At 44.0% G+C, this 19,169-nt stretch overlaps 1 protein-coding gene across 1 annotated transcript in view; it reads left to right on the forward strand.

The window, feature by feature from the left end:
* ST8SIA4 (ST8 alpha-N-acetyl-neuraminide alpha-2,8-sialyltransferase 4) overlaps nt 1-19,169 on the forward strand; it is a 123,870-nt gene that overhangs the window by 7,110 nt on the left and 97,591 nt on the right. The window contains exon 2 of the mRNA XM_006270395.4: nt 713-844. Coding sequence (XP_006270457.1) covers nt 713-844 — 132 coding nt within the window. The remainder of the gene's footprint in view (nt 1-712; nt 845-19,169) is intronic.

Here is a 19,169-nt window from a genome sequence, read left to right on the forward strand (position 1 = left end):
ACCTGTTTTGAGCATTTGAAAGAAGTTCCTGGCTGCTGCTCTCATGGCATGGTCTGCCTGCCCTGGTGTGAGGTGGGAAGGCCAGAAGTGGAGGTGTGCAGCTGCCCCTGTAGAGGTGGTCACTACTCCCACACCCCGCTTTTAAAATCCTGGATCCACCTGTAAACCTGCCTTATATTCTATTACAATTTTTAACTCTCCAATTACAATTTTATAATTGTATGGTCATTATTCTTACTATGTCTGTTTCCTTAAGCATTCAGCAATTGTCAGCCAACACTTAGTGCTCAGGGATTTCTTTTGAGTAAAGACCATGTCCCACTTGTTTATAAGATAAGATCACTGATTGAGTTGGTTTAGCTGTACATCTTCTAAAATTCTACAGGCTCTGCGTTTCCTAGAAATCAAGTTTTAAGTTAGTGTGGGCACATTATCGCATACATTCCATTCAGTATGAGAGTTCCTCATGTTCCAGTAGCTCAAAAAACAGACATGGAGGATCGGGAGCACCAAATTTATGATCCATCTCTTATTAGATGCAGGAAAATGAATATCAAGTGCCATGCTCCTTTTAAATGTAATCTATTTTATTGAACAAATACTGAGTGGGAATGGGAGAGATTCTTGCTGCTTTTTTCAGGTATGTAAAGAAAATGTCATTGATATTTGTGATGTAGCGCCTGGCTTATGTCTTTTCTGTATTGCATTTCAGAGACAGTTATATGAGTTTGAGTAGATCGATGATCAATAGCTCTGATAAAATAATTCGAAAGGGCAGCTCTTCAATCTTTCATCATTCTGTGGAAGGTTGGAAAATCAATTCTTCTTTGGTACTGGAGATAAGGTGAGTACCTTAAATAACACAGTTCATTTCATATTACTATTGCCTATAATTCTTTGGGTCTAGGAAACTTATCTAAGACACTTGATTTACTGTTTAAAGGTGGATGTGCTACTTATATTTAATACTGCATCCCGAATGACCTCGAACCCAGAAAGGATCATTCTTCCCTCTTTATGTATAAGATTAAATAATGTAAGCCTTGAATATCTGTGACTGCTTTTGCGAACAGCTATAGAGGTAGTTTATGAAGCTTCCTTTTTTTCCCATTAAGTTATTTGATGCCAGAATGTGTCTGGGATGCAGGTGGTCACAGATTGAACTAAGTGGAGGAGTGATGATCTTGCTGCCTCTTGGTGATTTATAGCAGGGCTCTTCAGACCTTGAGTCCAAGCCCAGGGACTAAGGCATACTGTTACATATTACCTTTCCAATATGTTAAACGCTCTTAAGATGGGCATGCCCATATGTTAATGCAGGAAAAGATAAGCTAAGTGGGCTCTGAGAATCTCAGAGTTACACCTCCTCTGCCGAAGATTATCTCCAGTTTGTTAGGCAGCTTGTGTTACAGTAACATTAGTCTCCTCCATGGGGCCAATACAAACTGGAAGCAGTTCTCCAGCATCCCAGGATGCACTGCTTCCAGCCATCCCTCAACCATCTATCCTCACAGCTCTAAGTCTCCCAGAATGACAGAACCAGGGAGAGCCAAGAGCTGCAGGGAGCCTGGAGCTGGGAATGATCCTTGGCACCTGGGTTGAGCCATGGGGTTGGGGGGGTGACCCCCTAGGGTGGAGGGTGAGCCATGAAGACCAGAGGGAGAAGATGGCTGGGAGCTGCTGTATACCTGGAGAGAGGGGAAGCTTGGCAGCTCCTAGCCACACCTCTGCTTGCCAGGCCTCTAGCAGCAACTCAGAACATTTCACATCAGAGTGGGCATTAACTCTTAACATGCGACTGTTCACAGCATGTGCTAACTCTGAACACTTTGTAGAGTTTCAAATGTGAATTATAATGTCTAACCGCACCATATGGAGGAGGAGAGCAGGGGACCATGAGTCTACTACTTACTCTCTGTGTCAAACAATAAGGTACTTGTCGTAGAGTAGGAAATATGTGGGTGATTGTGGGGTATGGAGCTATATACTGTGAAATTCTTCATCTTCAGCAGGAAATATGTAGCCGAAGTGTGATTTCTGAGCTTCTGTACTGCCGTATTTGGGGCAATGAGCAAGAATTCAGCCTGGTCTTCCTGAAAGCTGTATTCTGAATGCCTCATTCAGGCAAAGGTCGTTTGCCTAAATATTTGGTGAAGAATGGCTAATTTGTTTTATCTGAAATTTTTAAAACAAAGAGAAGATATTAATAGCACAATGGTAATTAGCATGTGCAAAGTTAAATTCAAAGGAATCTGTAGGATACTTACAATGCTTGAGACTTCAAAAAGGTTGTACTATAGTTGACATCAACATCTTACCACTGCAGGAATTGCTGAACTGTGGTTTTGATGACTTACATTTCAGAGGATTAACTGCTTTTTAAAGAAATAATATTTTTCTACGTTTCAAATTAGAAGTGTCTTCAGATTATCAACTCCGTAAAAAATAGGATCTTTTACAATCAACAAATCCTTGGTAACCGTCTGTTTTCACTTATACGAAGGTAAATCTGGGATATATTCCATTTAATCCAGATTTAGAGTAGTATAAATAAGAGCAGAGTTTGGCTCACACTTAGTTCTGATTTTACTACCTTTAAGTGAATTAGGGATGTGAAAGGTTAAATGTTTTAACGATAAGTATATTTGTCCCAGGAATGCATTGCCAGTTAACATTTAATGTAGGGCACAGTCGGGCAGGGAAGGAAGGTAGCAGGCCAGGCAGGAGGGAAGGAGGGAAAAGAGAGGAGAAGGGGCAAAGGGGAGAGTGGGAGGGAGGAGTATAGTTCCCATAGCTTGTCTGCTCCCTCCCTCCTGGTGAGCCAGTGGCTGCAGTGGGCTGGGGAAGCTCCTTATCTGCTGCTGGCACCCATGGCTTCATGTGGGGTGTGCTGCCTGGCGGGACTTGCCACTGCCTCTTCCTCCCCCTGTCAAAGGACCTGTGGAGTGGCTCCCAGCAGCAGCTGTGTCCAAGTGAGTCTGTGCATGGTCCCCGGCGCCTCGTGCTGCTCCAGCAGGTGGCTGCAGCCCCTCCACAGCACAAAGTGAAGTAGGGCAGGCTGTGTCCTTCCTTTCCATTTTGAAAAGGTGGTCACCCTAGTGTTATCAGTTAAGCATTTAATCAGGGAAGGTTAAACAGATAATTTTTGTAAATGATATATTCATCCCTAATGTGAGTTGAGTAATATATTCATCTGCATGTAGTCCCAGTGAAGCATTTGGTGTTACTGACAGAGTAAAGTACTGTGCAATATAACTAAGAGTGACAAAGTGTGGTTCTTATGCTACTTTTTATTCCTGCTACTACTGTAGGACCTATACTACCCATGTAGCACCATTAAGTAAAAGTTAAAATCTGTTCTCTGTAGCAGAGCAGTTAATGCATTTCGCCAAGCTTCTGAAGGCCTCCCATAGCTGACCCAGTTTAACTGAGTCATTTGGGCTAGGGAATCAAAGAAGTTTGGACATAATGCAGCTACACGGTTCTCTTGTGCACCTTTAGCACACTAGCCCAATACAAAGACATTTGCTTTTGAATTCTGCTCTCAATGGGCACATCTCCACATGCACTAATGTGCCGTAGTTACTGTGCATGACTTTGATAATAGGTACTGAACTCAATGTAAAGTAATCGGCGCTACTGCGCAGCAGTGCCGGTGCATGACGCTAATGCATGGTAGGCTAATTTTATTGTGCATTAGTGCAATAGCACGGCTTTTGCTGTGAAGTGCTAATGTGCAGTAGAATTAGTCTACTGCATATTTAGTGTCTCATGTAAACACATCCAATGTGCAGTAGCATAAAGCAGCATAATTCCTGCATTGGTAAGATTATTTCAAGTTTTTAATGTATGGATTAATATGGATGGATTCATGTGCACTGCAGTTGATGAGTTGGGTGGAAAGAACAGCTTGGTTTTTAAACCCTAAATGCTGATTTGGCCGTTTTGGGGGTGGGGAGGAGTTTATTTTACTTGTAAACTCAAAACTGAGGATGTAAAGCTGTAACTCTGAAGTACTTATTTTGTGGCTTTTCAGAATACAACCACAACTGAATGCAAAAGTTAAGTATTATACACAGAAATGTAGCTATCTGAAATAAGCCTCTCTGGCCATACAACTCAAACTGTATGCAAATCACAGTACTGCAATAAGTGCTGGACTATAGTCACAGAAAAAAGCAAAACTTGTCATGCAGTTTCTATACTAATTTAGCAAGAATCAATATGTATCACTGAGGCAAGGAGGGAAAATACTGAAGAAAGCAGTAGGTATATTTTCTAGAACTTGTTACCAGATGTGTATCATAATGGATACCTTTAATCTACCAAACATTTTAATGAAAATGTGTTATTGAATTGTGCCAGTAAGTCTTGGAAATCATAGACTAGCCTATATAAATGCAATGATTGGGGATATGTTATCATCCCAATAACATATGTGAAGGAGAGCACATTCCTTATAACATGGAATAAAGAGAGAAATCTTTGCTACACTAGGATCAAGACTTGCTGTAACTTTGGGCAGTAAAGTTTGAAGTCATGTGAAACGTTAAGGCTGTCCAGGCATGAGTGAGATGGCCCATGGCAAGTCAAGAGGTCCCATTATGAAACCACATGGCACTATCCTAGAAAACAGTTTAGTACTGCTTAGCAATGCAGGGTTACTCCTAGATAAGTCAGGGGCAAGATTTTCCTATTTTGAAGTGTCTGTCTATCAGTGGGCAGGCTATTCATTTCTCTTGCTTTCAGAGAGCAAGAGCAGGTACAGCCTGCTTGTTTGTGTGCAGCTGCCCTGGTGTTTTTGCTCCAGGTTTATGCCCTGAACTTTGCCATCCCATTCACATGTCCCCGGCTTCCCTGCTTTTGAGCGGAAGTAGCAGTGAGCATGAACAGCAAGTCATAGGAGCAGATGTTTCTTGGGATGCAACAGATGCTTGTAGCTGAATATGTCTTAGGGATAAAACTTGCCATGGTGCTTATTATAATGGCAAGCAGGAAAGCTGGGAGAGGCATCCCTTTTTCATGAATCCTTCTTGCATGCTTACATGCAAGTCAGCAGCAAGGCAGAAAAGTTCAGCATGCCTTCTGCAGAGCAGACCGTGTCCCCTGGAGGCACAGCCTACTACACTATTAGGTCCCATTACTGTTCTTCAACTTCTACAACAGACTTGCTGTATATTCTTCTTCCCCAGTGCTCAGCCACATATCATTGAAAAAGATTTAGATCTTAATATTTTTACATGGGTGTAGCCATAGGGATTAACTTCAAAACATATCTAGCAATCTCCTACTGTTCTCAGGGCTACACTGTTTAGCTTTCCAAAGAACATTACATGCATTGTGTAGATCATGAAGATGATTCATGCTCTATTATTGTGACTGTTAATATAAGTAGGGTATTTGACTTGTGGTGTGAGGTTTGCCATAGCACATAATGCAAAAGAACAGATATGTAATAATAATAAAAAAAAAAACTAGTGCCTACTGAATAATGTATAAAAAGTTGTCAGTTCTTAGGAGAACAGAAATTATTTGTGAAACCATTAATGTAGAGCACACAGGCATTTTATAAAACTTACATTCACGTATACATGGCCGCTGTTGTTGTGTCTTACATCAGCCTGACACCCCAATTAAAAATGAGGAAAAGCTTTGATAGTGAATTTTGCCTTCTGCAAGGACAGTGTGTTTCATTCTGCTTGGACTTAACTGGTAGACAGGACGCTATGCTTTGTTTTTGTGCTACCCTTGGGCTTTCTTCATTACCCTAGTAGGAGAGTGATTTTCAGATTGATGGTATTCTCTGCCTACTGACAACTTAATTTCAGAGCAATTAGCAGCTTCTGTGCCTGTGGAAAGGGAGTCTGCTTGGCTCCTTCAGTGTCTGAATGACTGTCAGACCCTACCAAAGGAGGAGATACAGTCACTCGCTTTTATCTCCTTCACCTCCCCCCCGCCCCATTCTTACTACTGCATGTAGTGTAGGGGGATTAGACCAGGCCAACAGAAGGGTGGGGATGGTGTTAGTTGGGGATGGTGCAGAGCAGGTTTGCTACAAGAACATTTGTGAAGTTAAATACAACAAGGTCCTCTGTTTTCATTGCTCACATTTCAGTGTGAGACTTTTTCTGCCTCCTGCTTTTGACTTCAATTCAAGGCAAGCTGTAAGGGTATGGAACACAAAGAGGACAAAACAACACAGTTGTGTAAAATAAAGTGTGCCTGTGCTGTGAATTGGGGGTTATAGATGTATATTTTCTGTTAAACAAGAAGGATAGGAGCCTGTAACACTAAGTGAGGGATTTGGTAAGGGAGAAGCTGGCTTGCTTCTTATGAGTTTCAGATTATTATCATAATTGAATTTACAAATCAGCATGCTGCCACAGCTCATGTGGCATAGCCTACAGCACTGAAGAACAAGCAGCAAACATCATTGTGGAGCTGCTGAGGAGCCCTCCTTTCCAGGTTTAGCAAATATCCCCCTCCTCTAACCACCGTCTTGTCCATATAAAGCCCAGGCAGAGTTGTATCCCCTGTACCTATGCTCAGAGAATCATACAGCCATATGCTTTCATACACTTTGGGGAATATATTGTATTGCTTATAGAGCTATAGCTATGTGTGTGGCTCCTCGTGCATTGGCGATACTAGGAGGCATTTGTGGGGGGTCTCCCTTCACAAGCCTGTACTTAAATGATTTGGTCTAGCCTTGAGTTTAAGAGATTTTCATATTAAATTTGAAATTCATTATAGACTCATTCTAATCCAACTGAAATCAATGGCAATCACCCCTTTCTTCTGCCCACATGAGCTAGGGACAGAAGTTATATATAAACCAGTTTAAGTGATCAGAAACCAGTTTAAACCTGTAACAGAACAGTAGTTCTGTATACATAAACTGCTTTCAAAATGGCCAAAACTAGTTTTTAGATAAACCTGGTTGAATGTAGTATCAGACTTGACTTAGGTTAAACTGGTTTATGGAACTTCTGTACCAGACTCCTTCCTGGTTCAAGTTAACTCACAGTTTTTCAGCATCCCAGGATGCTTTACAGCCTGTACTGTCTGCTCCAGGGAGCAGGGTGGCCCTGCCTCTCTGCTCCTTAGCTGAGCACAGCAGCCCCTGCTAGGCTTTTCCCATATACTTCTTGAGTGGAGGGGGTAGGAGCATGGGGCATGGGCAGATGCAAGCCCTGGGCCAGCATGCTGAGGTGGAGGGGAGGGAGCAGTGGTTTAAACCCCCTCACCTTCCCCCCCACCTCAGTGTGCCAACCCAGAGCTACTGTGCTTCTGCTAGGCAGAACGCAGCTGGGGCCCCCTCTCTCCCCTCTGCCTCAGCATGCTATCTCGGGGCTGGTGTCTGCCCAGGCCACCCTGCCTCAGCTACAGCAGGGAGGCAGGGAAAAGTCTGGAGGGCTTCTCTACCAGCTTCCCTCCAGCCTTCCGGTCACTGCTGAATGGAAGGGAGGGCTTGCTTTAGTGCCCCCCAGCTTCTAGCCTGAGACACTGTGGCTGCATTTCCATAATAAAAAGTGAATGTCTGTTCACTTGCTTCTTGGTTCAATCTATGCAGTTTAGACCAGTTGTCACCAACCACTAGATCCCAATCCATCGGTAGATCTCGGAGCCTCTTGCGGTAGAACTCAGACCCTCTTGGATTCGATCCAAGCCTGGGGTCGGGGCCTGAATGCCCGTGTGCATACACACGCATGCCTCATCCCAGCAGGTCAGTCTGTGGGGTGGGGAAGGGGCAGGGTCTAGATCGAGCCCCCCGTGGTGAGGGACAGTGCCGCAGAGGCCGGAGCAGGGGTAAGTTGACTCGGGTGGGACTTACCTGCTGGAGAAGCACACCCCCAAGTAATTTTTTCTCCCTCTGCCTTGGTCTGCCCCCGCTTCCCTCCCCATAGACTTACCTGCTGGGTGGAGGGGAGAGGGGGGTGGTGGCAGCACATGGTAATTCTTGGGTTGCTTTTAAATGCCAAGTTGATCTCCTGCTTTAAAAGGTTGGAGACCACTGGTTTAACCTAAGAAGTCCTGTGGCTGATGCACCATATCAGCGGCAGTCACCCTGCCATGGGGACCCCTGGGGTGCCCACATGATAATAATGCATGATGGGATCTGATTTGTGATCCCACATTCACACCTCCTGCTGTCCATGTGTGGCATGGCAGGAGGTATGATTGTATGGATCACATATCAGATCCCATTGTGTTTTTACCTGCACATGTAGATGGACCCTTATTATCGTGGACTACTGCAACTGAGATTTTCCACCTTTTGTTTTATATTCATTGGTCTGTTAAGCTAGAAATAGCCATTCAAAAAGGCTGAGCCTGAATCGGTTCAACTTTTGCAGGTTAGTCTAACCTGGCTAGGCTGAACTGTTTTCCAACCATACAGGCAATCCTTCTGGACTTAGAAAATTCAGGCATATGCCTGCAGTGGTTCAGGCTAGAAGCCGGGGGGTGCTAGAGCAGCCCTCCCTTCCCTTGCACAGAGTAGAGCTGAGGGGGCTTATGGCCAGGCCCCGGCAGGACTTTGTCATTAGGTCTGCCTGCATGGTCCCAGCATTTTTCCTGCTGGCTGCTCAAGGGGCAGGAGAGTTGTCAGCCCCAGACCCTTGCTAGCAGTCTGAGGCAAGGGGGTGTGTGTGTTGTACATGCATCTGTTGATGATACAGAGCTTTTCAATCTCCCTCCCTCCTTCCTCAGACTGTCTGCAGCAAACTGACAGGAGAGCAAACCAGCTGGGGAGCTGATAGAAGTCTTTACCACCCTGATAAGACTCTATCACCCAATTAGCAAAACAGTAGCCTCTCTCCCATTACTGCTAAGTTCTTAAACAGCTTACTGGGCTATTGATTAGCTCCAAAAACCCTGTTCTGTCTTCTTGCCTGTGCCAGTGAAATTGGAGAGAGATGGACACAGGCACCTCTTGGCATTTTAGCATACCACATGCCTAGGGTCCCTGGGGCTGGGGTCCTGCTGTGGGAGATAGGAGGGAGTGAGGGGGGTGTTTCCTGCTTGAGAGGTGAGGGGGGGTAGGGCAGAGGGAAGCCAGGCAGACTCTGCTGTGTCTGTTCTCTCTGACAGAGCCTTACACACCACTAGCTAGCATACCACATGCTGGCTATGGTCCGTGCTGTGGGAGAGGGGAGGAAGGGATCCCTGCTTAAGCAGCAAGTGGTGAGAGAGGAGGGGGAGGGGGAGGGGGAAGGGAGGGGGCATGGGGAAGCCAGCAGACACTGTTGTGTCTGCAGGTCTGTGCCAGAGGAGCAGGGAGTAAAGGGGAGAGACCAGCCCTGCTGTGAAGCAGAGAGCCCCGCCCAGACCAGAGATCATGCCAGGATGCTGGGGGAGTCTGGTTTATCTTAAACCAGCAAGGGATCTGGGACAGACATTGATTGCATAAACCGGTTTGACCCAAATCAATTAAGTCTGACACTACATTTAACCAGGTTTATCACAAACCAGTTTCAGCCAGTATCACACTGGTTTATGTACACTGAACATCTGTTCTGTTACAGGTTTAAACCAGTTTCTGATCACTTCAACCAGTTTGTGTAATGTCTATCCCTAGCCCTGAAGTGTAAGTTCCTCAGTGCAGGTACCTGTAGTATGTGCTTTCTTTGGTGTGAGTAGTACATAGGCAGGTCCAGTAAAATAAAATATATATATATATATATATATATATATATATCTCGATTGGATTGTATATACTCAGTGACCTTGCTTTATTGCAGAATATAAGACTTAAAACTTATTGAAAGTCAGAAATGGTGTGCCAACTGTACTGAAGAATTCTTTAACATTTTCAGAAGGTGTAGTTAGAAATGTCTGGCACTTGTTAATTGCTTTTATCTCTTCAGAGGTTTTTTAAAAAAATGTATTCTATATAAATCACATACAACTATTAAAATAGGACTAAACACCCCAAAATCAAAAGGCTTGTGTTTACATAGAGATTAGAACATTTATTTTTGTATCCTACTTAGAAACATATTTTAAACTATCATCTCAATGATCAGTGCAATACTTAAAAATTCAAAATCTTATTTACAAGCTTGCCTTGAAGGCAAATACAAATACCTGCAGATATTCACAACAATTAGCATTTGTCTTTCACTACTCAACTATCCCTTTGAGAAATTAAATGTGAATTCCTGTTTTTCTTAGCATGCAGAAAGTTTACTCTGATCACTGAATATGCAAATTCAAAGGCATACAGTACATAAAGCCATCATTAGAACTAGTCAGTGCTGGTTAGGCCTCATTTGGAGTACTTAAAGTGTGGTACCCAAAAATGGACAAAGAAGGAAGTAGAGAAACTGAAGAGTGTCCAGAGTTCAGTGACAAAGATGATAAATGGGTTGGAAAGGAGGTTGTTTGAAGAAAGGAGCTAAGAAACAGAGGAACTAGATATGTTTCATTTGGAGGAAAAGAGATTGAGGGGAGCTGGATGTTTGAAAAGTTTGGCATAGAGAAGAAGGAAGAACATTATTGTCCCTTGCCACTAGGGCCAGGGCATGACAGTGGGCTTAAAAGTCTTAGGGGAAAAAAATTATAACTGTAAGAACAATAGAAGAAAGGAACAAACTGCCTAGGGAAGTTGTGGAATACTCTCTAGTGAGGTGTTCTTTCTACAAGGGTTGAATCCTATATCTGTGCAGGGAATAAGGAATCCTATATCTGAACTGGTGATTGAACTATAGAATCCTTCAAGACTCTTTTAAACATAGACAATGCAAGTGCTGACAGTGTGTGGGGGGGAGGAGCACAACTCTGTGCCTACCTCCACTACTGCCAGGCACTGGCTCTGGCCATGCTTCAGCCCTGTGCCCCACTGTCAATGCAGAAATCTGGGGGGGGGGAACATGTGCCCCCCCCACGTGTCACCTATGCTTCTAACCCTATGATTCTGGGTATCAGAGATCCTGGTTTTTCCTGATTTAAAATTGCAAATTCTCTCACAAAAAAGCAAAAATCTGTCATTAAAATTAAAGGCTGCCCACAGCCCTCCTCCCTCTGCCCCTCCCCAACCTACTCGTGCCTTTCACTCCCCACAACAGCCTTCCTGGTGCCTCTTGCTTCCCACCCACAGCCCCTGCTCTCCCATCCCTGCAGAATAAAGCCCCCAGCTGCCAGAGCTATGGACCCAGGTCTGTAGCCCCCTGCCCCAGCTCCTCCCTGTTGCAGGTGGGGAGGGTGCTGGCTCCCCACCACCGCGCACACTCCTGAGGGTGGTGGGGAGGACCCGCACCCCCCAGATCTGTGTGTGGGGCAGGTGCAGGCTGCAGGCATGGGCTCCCACCATGCTTCCCTCCCCTAGGGCCTCCATATCCTGGAGGGCATGACCTGGTGCAGCAGGGAAGATCGAAGCCATGTGGAGAAGCTGCTCTTCACTCCAAGGTCCCCACTGCCCTGGTGACATGCCTCCTGCACATGCCACTGCTCTGAGAGCTGCAACCCTGCACCACTGTCCTCACTGCAGCCCTGCGTGCAGGAGGCACATTGCCAGGGCAGCACAGAGCTCACAGCAGTGAGCAGCTTCTCCACATGGCCCTGGTGTTCCCTGCTGCGCTGGGTCACACCTGCTGGGCTTTATTATGTAGCATTATGCCCCTCAAAGCAGTGGTATGTGCAGGGGGTGCATTGCCAGGGCAGTGGGGAGCTCACAGTTTCTCCACTCAGCTTCATTTTTCTCTACTGTGCTGGGTTGTACTCACCGGACTGCAGAGGCCCCAGGGAAGGAAAGTAGAGCAGGAGCCCACACCCACAGCCTGCACCTGCCCCACACACAGATCTGGTGGGGGGGGGTCCCTCCTGCCCCCCCAGGACTGTGTGGCAGTGGGGAGCCAGCCCTCCCCCGGACGAGCCACCCATGGCCCTGTCCTGCTCCCTGATGGGGCCCTGCAGTTGTGCATTGTGGCCCTAGGCCCTAAGCCTCAAGCACCGCCTGGCTAGGCAGCAGCCCCAGCCCTGACCAGCTCCCACCCTCTCTTCCTACAGGGGCCTCAATCCCCGTCTTCACCTTGCCCCCCTTCACTTAGCCTGCAGAGCAGCTCCAGCAGGTGCCTGGGGTCATGTGCATGTTCATGCACGTGGTGCCCCCTATCTCACTGATTTCCTCCTGCTCTCTCCCAGCTCCCTACAGGCTAGAACTCTGCCAGCCTGCAGGGAGCTCATTGTAAAATGCATAATCTGCGGGTTTCTCTGCTAAAACGAGAAATCTGCCTTTGCCTACAGTTAAAGGTAAAATCTACATTTACTCCGTTTTTCCATGGGAAATGGAAAACCTGGATCCCTGCTGATTATTATCAACTGTTTGTGTCTGTTTTGATACTAAAGGGAACTAGAGCACTTTTCCTTTCAGGTTTCTTACTGCATTCTCAGTATAAATAAAAACAAAAAAAGGAACTGGGCAATAACAGAAAACCACATTCTTCCCCTTTATGATATGCAACTTGTACTGACTTCACTGTGACTCTAAGAGTAGAAATTATCCCAAAATGCTGTGTTAATCTGTTGACGCACATTGAAAATTATCAGAAAAAAAACCTCTTCAAGGAAAACACCCTTTATTTCATAACAAATCTGCTTTAACTGAATTTTTTTTTTAAATTTTCTTTCTAGCTAGTATACATGTAATTTAATAGTCTCTGTTAGCAGTTCAGTAAGACTTGGGTGATTGTTTTTAACAGTACAAAGCGTCTTAACATCAGTGTAAAAACTTTCACACTGCCATGTTTGTTGCAAATGTTGGCTACAAATGTCCAACTCGAGATCCATAAAATTCTGGTTTATTAGGCAGATTGAAGCACTGTAATGAAGTTAAATCATAAACCTTGGGGCTGGTCCCCCCCCAACACATACACACAGTAGCAAGCTACAAGAGTCAGGCATACCTATCCCACAGGTGCTGGAGTCTGCCGTCAAGGCTTCTTTCAGCGTGGTGTTATCTTCCAGAAGGGGGTCGCTGGCTAGTCCTTCTGGCTGGACAGGTTGGGTGCTGGTCAAATTGGAGATCAAGAGGGCACCGCTGAGGGTCATTTTTCACTGCTTTTTATCTGTCCTTGGCAGACTTTGGTGACTCCCCAGTTTTCAGGTTTGCCCAATCCAGGGGTCGTTGACGCTCATGGGACTTCCCCCTTGGTGGCTACTGAATGGCATCTGTCAGCCCCAGGGGTCGTCTGCATGTACGTGCAGGTTTGGGAGTCCATTGATGAATTTTGAATAGGGCTCTGGGAGCGGTCGATCTGGAGATATTCATCCCAAAAGTTGGTCCTCGGCGTTGATTAACTCAGACCAGGGCTTCTAGCCCTTGAACAGTGACGTCTAGAGATTTCCCGGTTGCTACATTGTCTTCTATTGATTTCTTCCATTGGTTGATCTGCGGTTTTCCTAGATGTTAATTACTGCCTGCTACTGTGTTACGCATTCAATCACTGGTTCGCTCGCTCTTTCAGGGGCCCACCTGATACAGGGAAGCGGGAGTTTGACTCCTGCCCTTGTTAACATTGTTACAATGTATAACTTACTTCTGAAACTAAACAGATTTTGTTGAAAGGTGAGGAGTATAAAATATAAGCTACAAAAGTAATGCCATGGCACACAAATAGATAAAAATACCAAAATACAAGGGGAGATACAAAATGCACACAGAGAAATTTTAAAACACAATTCCTTATCTTAAAGTGAAAGAAAGAGGAAGGAAGAAAAGGTAGAAGAGGAAAAACATATCCAAGGAGGGGAGAGCAACTGCAGGCAAGAGGAAAAGGGGGCTTTCTGCTACACAAACACTACAATGTTTGGTGCAATAGTCTGGCTTCATAGGCAGCTATGTTAGGTAAATTCACGTGGTGAATTGGTAGTTTCAGGGCCTTGTTATCCATTACACTATGAACCACACGCATGTTGTTTGGCTTAGTGCTAGTTTACAGTTAAACCTTTGATGTGAGCAGCACAACAGTGGGGAGTGGCCACACGTTAATGGAAAAGGAGCTGAATGATGTGGATCAAGAGATAATCTTGCCCTGGAGTGGCATAACTTGAGCCACATAACAGGTCCTTTAAGCCACTTAAAGGTATCAGTGTGCAGGCTATCCAGGGGTTAAAAGCTCCAGAGCCACCTAAAATTAATGTGTAGTGATGCTTTCAGTCAGTAAAACTACAAGACAATACTTGACATGATCTGGAAACCAGGGCTTCCAGTACTAGCCATGCTAGAGATGTGAATCGGCCCTCAAGTACATGAAATATGAGGATGTAGTCAGTATAGCTGTTACTGACACATTAAATAGCTCCATTTTTATGAAGAATCTTTCACTTGAGTAGACACTATTTTAGAGCAGTGATACTCACAGTTTTGGTCCTTGGGCCAAATGAATTACTCAGGACCAGTGTGTGGGCTGCATTGGGCCCTGCACCCCTCCCCTCCATGTCAGGATCAAGCCCTGAGGCCCTATGCTCCTCTACCTGGTTGTGGCTTGATCCAAGCTGGGTAGGAGTATCACAGGGCCCCAGAGCAAGGAGTAGGCAGAAGAGGCATAAGGCCCTGGAGCCTCATCCTGGGCTACAGTTAGTTAGTGCAAATTAAATACATTCACTTGATCTGAGCCTTCACGGGGCCGAGAAGTAATAAGATACCACCTTATTACCTCAAAGAAAAAACACATTTATGACTGTTTGGCAGTGGCATTGCTAATAATTACATGTGGTTCATCAAGCAACCTGGAAGTGTACCCATGTTTCAGAATGTGGACTTCTAACTTCATAGATTTCATGTGAACTTCTGATTTTGCTAAGAAAAAAAATCTCTGACAAGTGATCATAACAGCAATACTTCTGACTCTCTTAAACATGTGACTGGCTGTTTGCCTACCTGTAAGGCAGCTGGCTTTTCTTTTCTAAAAGAGGCACTATGCCCCACCTAACCCTAGCAGTTGGAATTAAGTTCAGAGACCTGTGTAAGGGTCACTGGATCTTTCCCAGCTAGATTTGGGAAGTATGCATGGCTGGTCTCAAGACTCTTAAATGGACCCATTAAGTTACAGAGGAACAGAATTTTGTAAATAGCAAATTATCCTTAATTAAATTATTCTGTACATATGCATGTAGCCCAAATAACTCCATTCATGATCATTTCAAGGCTCTTAAAACTGTTTTGTGCAGGACTAACAGGTTCCCTGTCACAAATCATTACTGCATTGAAATGCACTTTGTATTAGTCATTGCTAATGTCAGGGTTCACTGAAATTGTCTGTCTGTCTCTCTAAACAGATGATCATACTTTAAATGTGAGTTTTTAGTACCCGAGTCCCATATTGTACTTGTTATCTCACCGTCCTTGTGAAATATTTAAGCGGAATTATTCCCAAAACATGATTTCAGTTGCATTTGTTTTAGTTGGAAATTACATTTTGTTTTAGTTGGAAGGTAGGTGTGAGGTGGCACCTAAGAGATGTGTTTCTCTGAATCAAAGCTTTCATATATGTGAAATGGGCTGTGTGAAATAGGCTGTATTTGATTCAAATTCAGATTCAGTCTGAATCAGGGACAGTGATTTGATTCATTAATTCGGATCACTGTCCCTGATTTGAATTAGCCAAATCTGAATCTGAAGATTCGATGCTGATTCAGAGAATCAGCAATTCAGCCATAGACACAGCTTTAAATGTTTATTCTACGTATCTCGAAGTACCAGGTGTGGCTAATGAGTGCTGTGATAGTGGAGCAGATGGAGCGTCCCACAGGAGTGTGGGGAGGCTCTCCGTGTGCCTGGTGGCAGACCTGGAAGTGGACGAGAAGTACTTCCTGTCCACTTCCAGGTCCTTCGCCTAGCGTATGGCAGACCCTCCCCGCTCCCCCGTGACCCCCTAGCTTGGCAATTGTCTGTGGGGAACACCGGGTGCCCCCTTAAACCCAGGAGGCACCATTTGCTGAGCTGGGGGATGGGGGGGGGGGGCTACCCCATGCACTCTAAGGCAGACCCAGAAGTGGAGTGCAAGTGCTTCGGATCCACTTCCAGGTCTGCCATCGAGCATGGTGGGGAACCACACCCCCACTCCCGCACTCCCATGGGGCACTCCATCTGCCCTAGCATCTCAGCATTCACGAGTCGCCTGGTACCTTGAGGTATGTAGAAAAAACATTTAAAACTGTGTCTATGCCTGAATCATCAAATCTCTCTGAATCAACTTGAAGGGTTCCAATTTAATTCGGGGAGATTAAAGGGTCTCCTGATTTGATTCAGATTCAGAGATTCAGCTGCTGAATCGGGCGAATCGCCGAATCGAATCAGTGACCAAAGATTTGCACAGCCCTAGCAACTATCTGCCTAGCATCTGACAAATTAGGATGTTGCCTAGGAAAGCTTATGCCTTTCTGTATCAGTTAGTTACTAGAGTGCTACCTGCCCCCTCTTCTATCTGGCTGCAGACTAACAGAGCTAACTACGCCTCATTTCTTTTAGTATTAAAGGGATCATTCTGATGTAATGAAATCACATAAACACTAATGCTAAGTCTAATACCAGTTTCAAATGTTAGCACATGGATTACATGTGATATAGTGCTAGCCTGCACATTTACCGTTGACTTTGTCAACTTACATGACAATATGCTTGTGTAATTTAGAAGACAACCTCCCTCTAAGCATATGGAAGAATATTTTCAAATTTGCTTAAGGGATTTGGACCCCCTATTCTCATTAGTTTTGCACATCTTTGACTTATCTTTATTTAGAAGTTGTCTCTCCAAATCTTTTAGGTGTCTTTGAAAAATCTCAGCCCAGATAATTGAGAGGGTGCTCAATTTAGTGGAAAGACTTCCACTGAGAGGCATGGATATCAAGACCTTCACACGTCTAAAAGATCACTAGATAGCTAGTACACTTAGTCTATAAGTTGCCCTTGTTTAAATTAATAACTTTAGGTCTCAACTCCAGCCATGGTCCTTTCTGTCTTGTACTCTCTATTTTGCTTTTGCTGAGATAAAATGTAAAGTTACATACCGCTTGGGCACCTTCACCATGTCCCTTTTATGTTTTAATATTTTAATGCAGGAAATAGTAGTCAAGACCAAATGTTACTGCATGCTTGCTAACACACATAATTATAGGTGTAGGCATCCTAGATAATGGAAATGATATTTTACATATTTAATTGGTCTTTCTCTTCTATATTCATATTTCACGCACAATTCTAGATTCCCAGTAAACTTCTGACTTAACCTTTGTGGGTGGTCTCTGTTGTGGCCCGCCCTGTTACAGCTTCAGGGGATAGATAGGATTCCCTTTGGTGCTCTTGTGGCTGTTGATCACTTGCTTTAGTAGCCACATCCTTTACAAAGCTCACGCCTGATGTCTCTATTCTTATGTTATGTATAATTTTACCACCTTTTAATACAAGCTGATCAGATACCCTTTTCTCTTTCATTCTTTTTCATTTTCTAACCATTTATATATCTGCTACATGGTGCCTACAAAAGTAAGCTTATCAAACCCACAGGGCTTTTAAGTCCATTAAACTTACAGGCTTTATCTTGCTTTACAAAAATACCTTGCCTGGCCTTTTACACCATTTACCAAAAGCTTTAGGCACTTATGGTTTTAATATCTTCCATTCTGCTTCATTATTCTCAGTCCCTCATGCATGCTACATCATGAGATGCCTTTGCTCCGATGATGCCTCATCCACACACTGGATTTGTAAAATAGAACTTTAAATGTTCTTCTTCTCCTTTTTCTTTTAGTTAGGTTTACAATGTGAGAGACAACATAAACAAATAATTCTCATCATGTTTCACTTCCCCTTAGGCTTTTAAGGTGAATTCCAATGTTTCCATTGCTTTATAACAAGTTGCAAGCATATGGCATTCTCTTAATCTTGAGGCACTGACACAAAGTAACTGGATGGTCAACATGACATTGCTATGTTTTTTTCTCTTTTCACCTTTGGGGAATTATTTTCCCCTTTTTGTCTCTCAGCAGGTACTACAACAGTTAGAATGGCAGGACAGCTATCTTTCCTTTCTGATAAGTATTGGTTTGTTTTGTTCTAAGGAAGTTCTATTCTAAAAAGTGACTATAAAAGCAGCCCAATCTTACTCAACCAAATGTTTGTTACATATTCAGTTCTATCAATTGACCTTAATAACAACATTGAAAACATTTGTAAGTGCCATCATCCCAGTTCAACACTCCATCTCTATTCAGCAAATCACTTATGCATGTGCTTAGCTTTAGACATGTACTCTAGTCCCATTAACAATCCTAAGTACTTTGTAGAGTACAGATGTATATAAGAATGATCTTAAATGCTTTGCTGATTTGAGTTTAGTTGCTGGTAATGTTGGCAAAAATGCATTCTAAGAAAGAATGGACTTGATTGTTTCCCAACTTTGCATTATCTGGAGAATTCTTTACCAGTCTACATACACAGCTGCAATAATTAAAGATAGGATTAAAGGTGTAATTAAATGAAAAGCTTGATTTTAAATGGATACAATGAACTGTGAGTGTAAACACTCTGGGTGTGTACAAGTGTTACAGTTAGATGGACCTAAATGAGCTCAGGGTGATCTAAATACTTAAGGCTAGGGGCGGAAATTACACATAAATCGGTAGAAGTAATTGGAAACCGGTTCAGGTCTGTAACACAATAGAAGTTCTGCTCACATAAACTGCTTCCAAAATGGCCGAAACTGGTTTAAGATAAACCTGACTGGATGTAATATCAGACTTAACTGATTTAGGTTAAATCAGTTTATTGAAATTCTGTTCCAGATCCCTTCCAGATTCCAGTGAACTCACAGTCCCCCAGCATCCCAGGATGCTTTGCATCTCCCTCACAACCCACCTCTTGCAGGATGGATGGGTCAGCCTTGGCCCAAGCTGTCTGCTCCAGCTGAGCAGGGAGACACGCTCTAGTGCTCCCCAGTTTCTGGCCTGAGCCACTGCAGGCATGTGGCTGTATTTCTGGAATCAAAGATGAATGTTTGTTTACTTGCTTATTGATTCCATCTACAGAGCTTAGACTAACCTGAGAAGATTAAATCAATTCGGCCTCAGGCTTTTTGTCTGTACTTAGCCTACAATTGCAAGGGATCACAGAGCTTATGTCACCCTAAAAATGATGCACCTGATCTAAAGTTAGTTCTCAGCACAGGTTA

This window comes from Alligator mississippiensis, chromosome 3, assembly GCF_030867095.1.
Source record: "Alligator mississippiensis isolate rAllMis1 chromosome 3, rAllMis1, whole genome shotgun sequence".
Lineage (NCBI taxonomy): Eukaryota > Metazoa > Chordata > Crocodylia > Alligatoridae > Alligator > Alligator mississippiensis.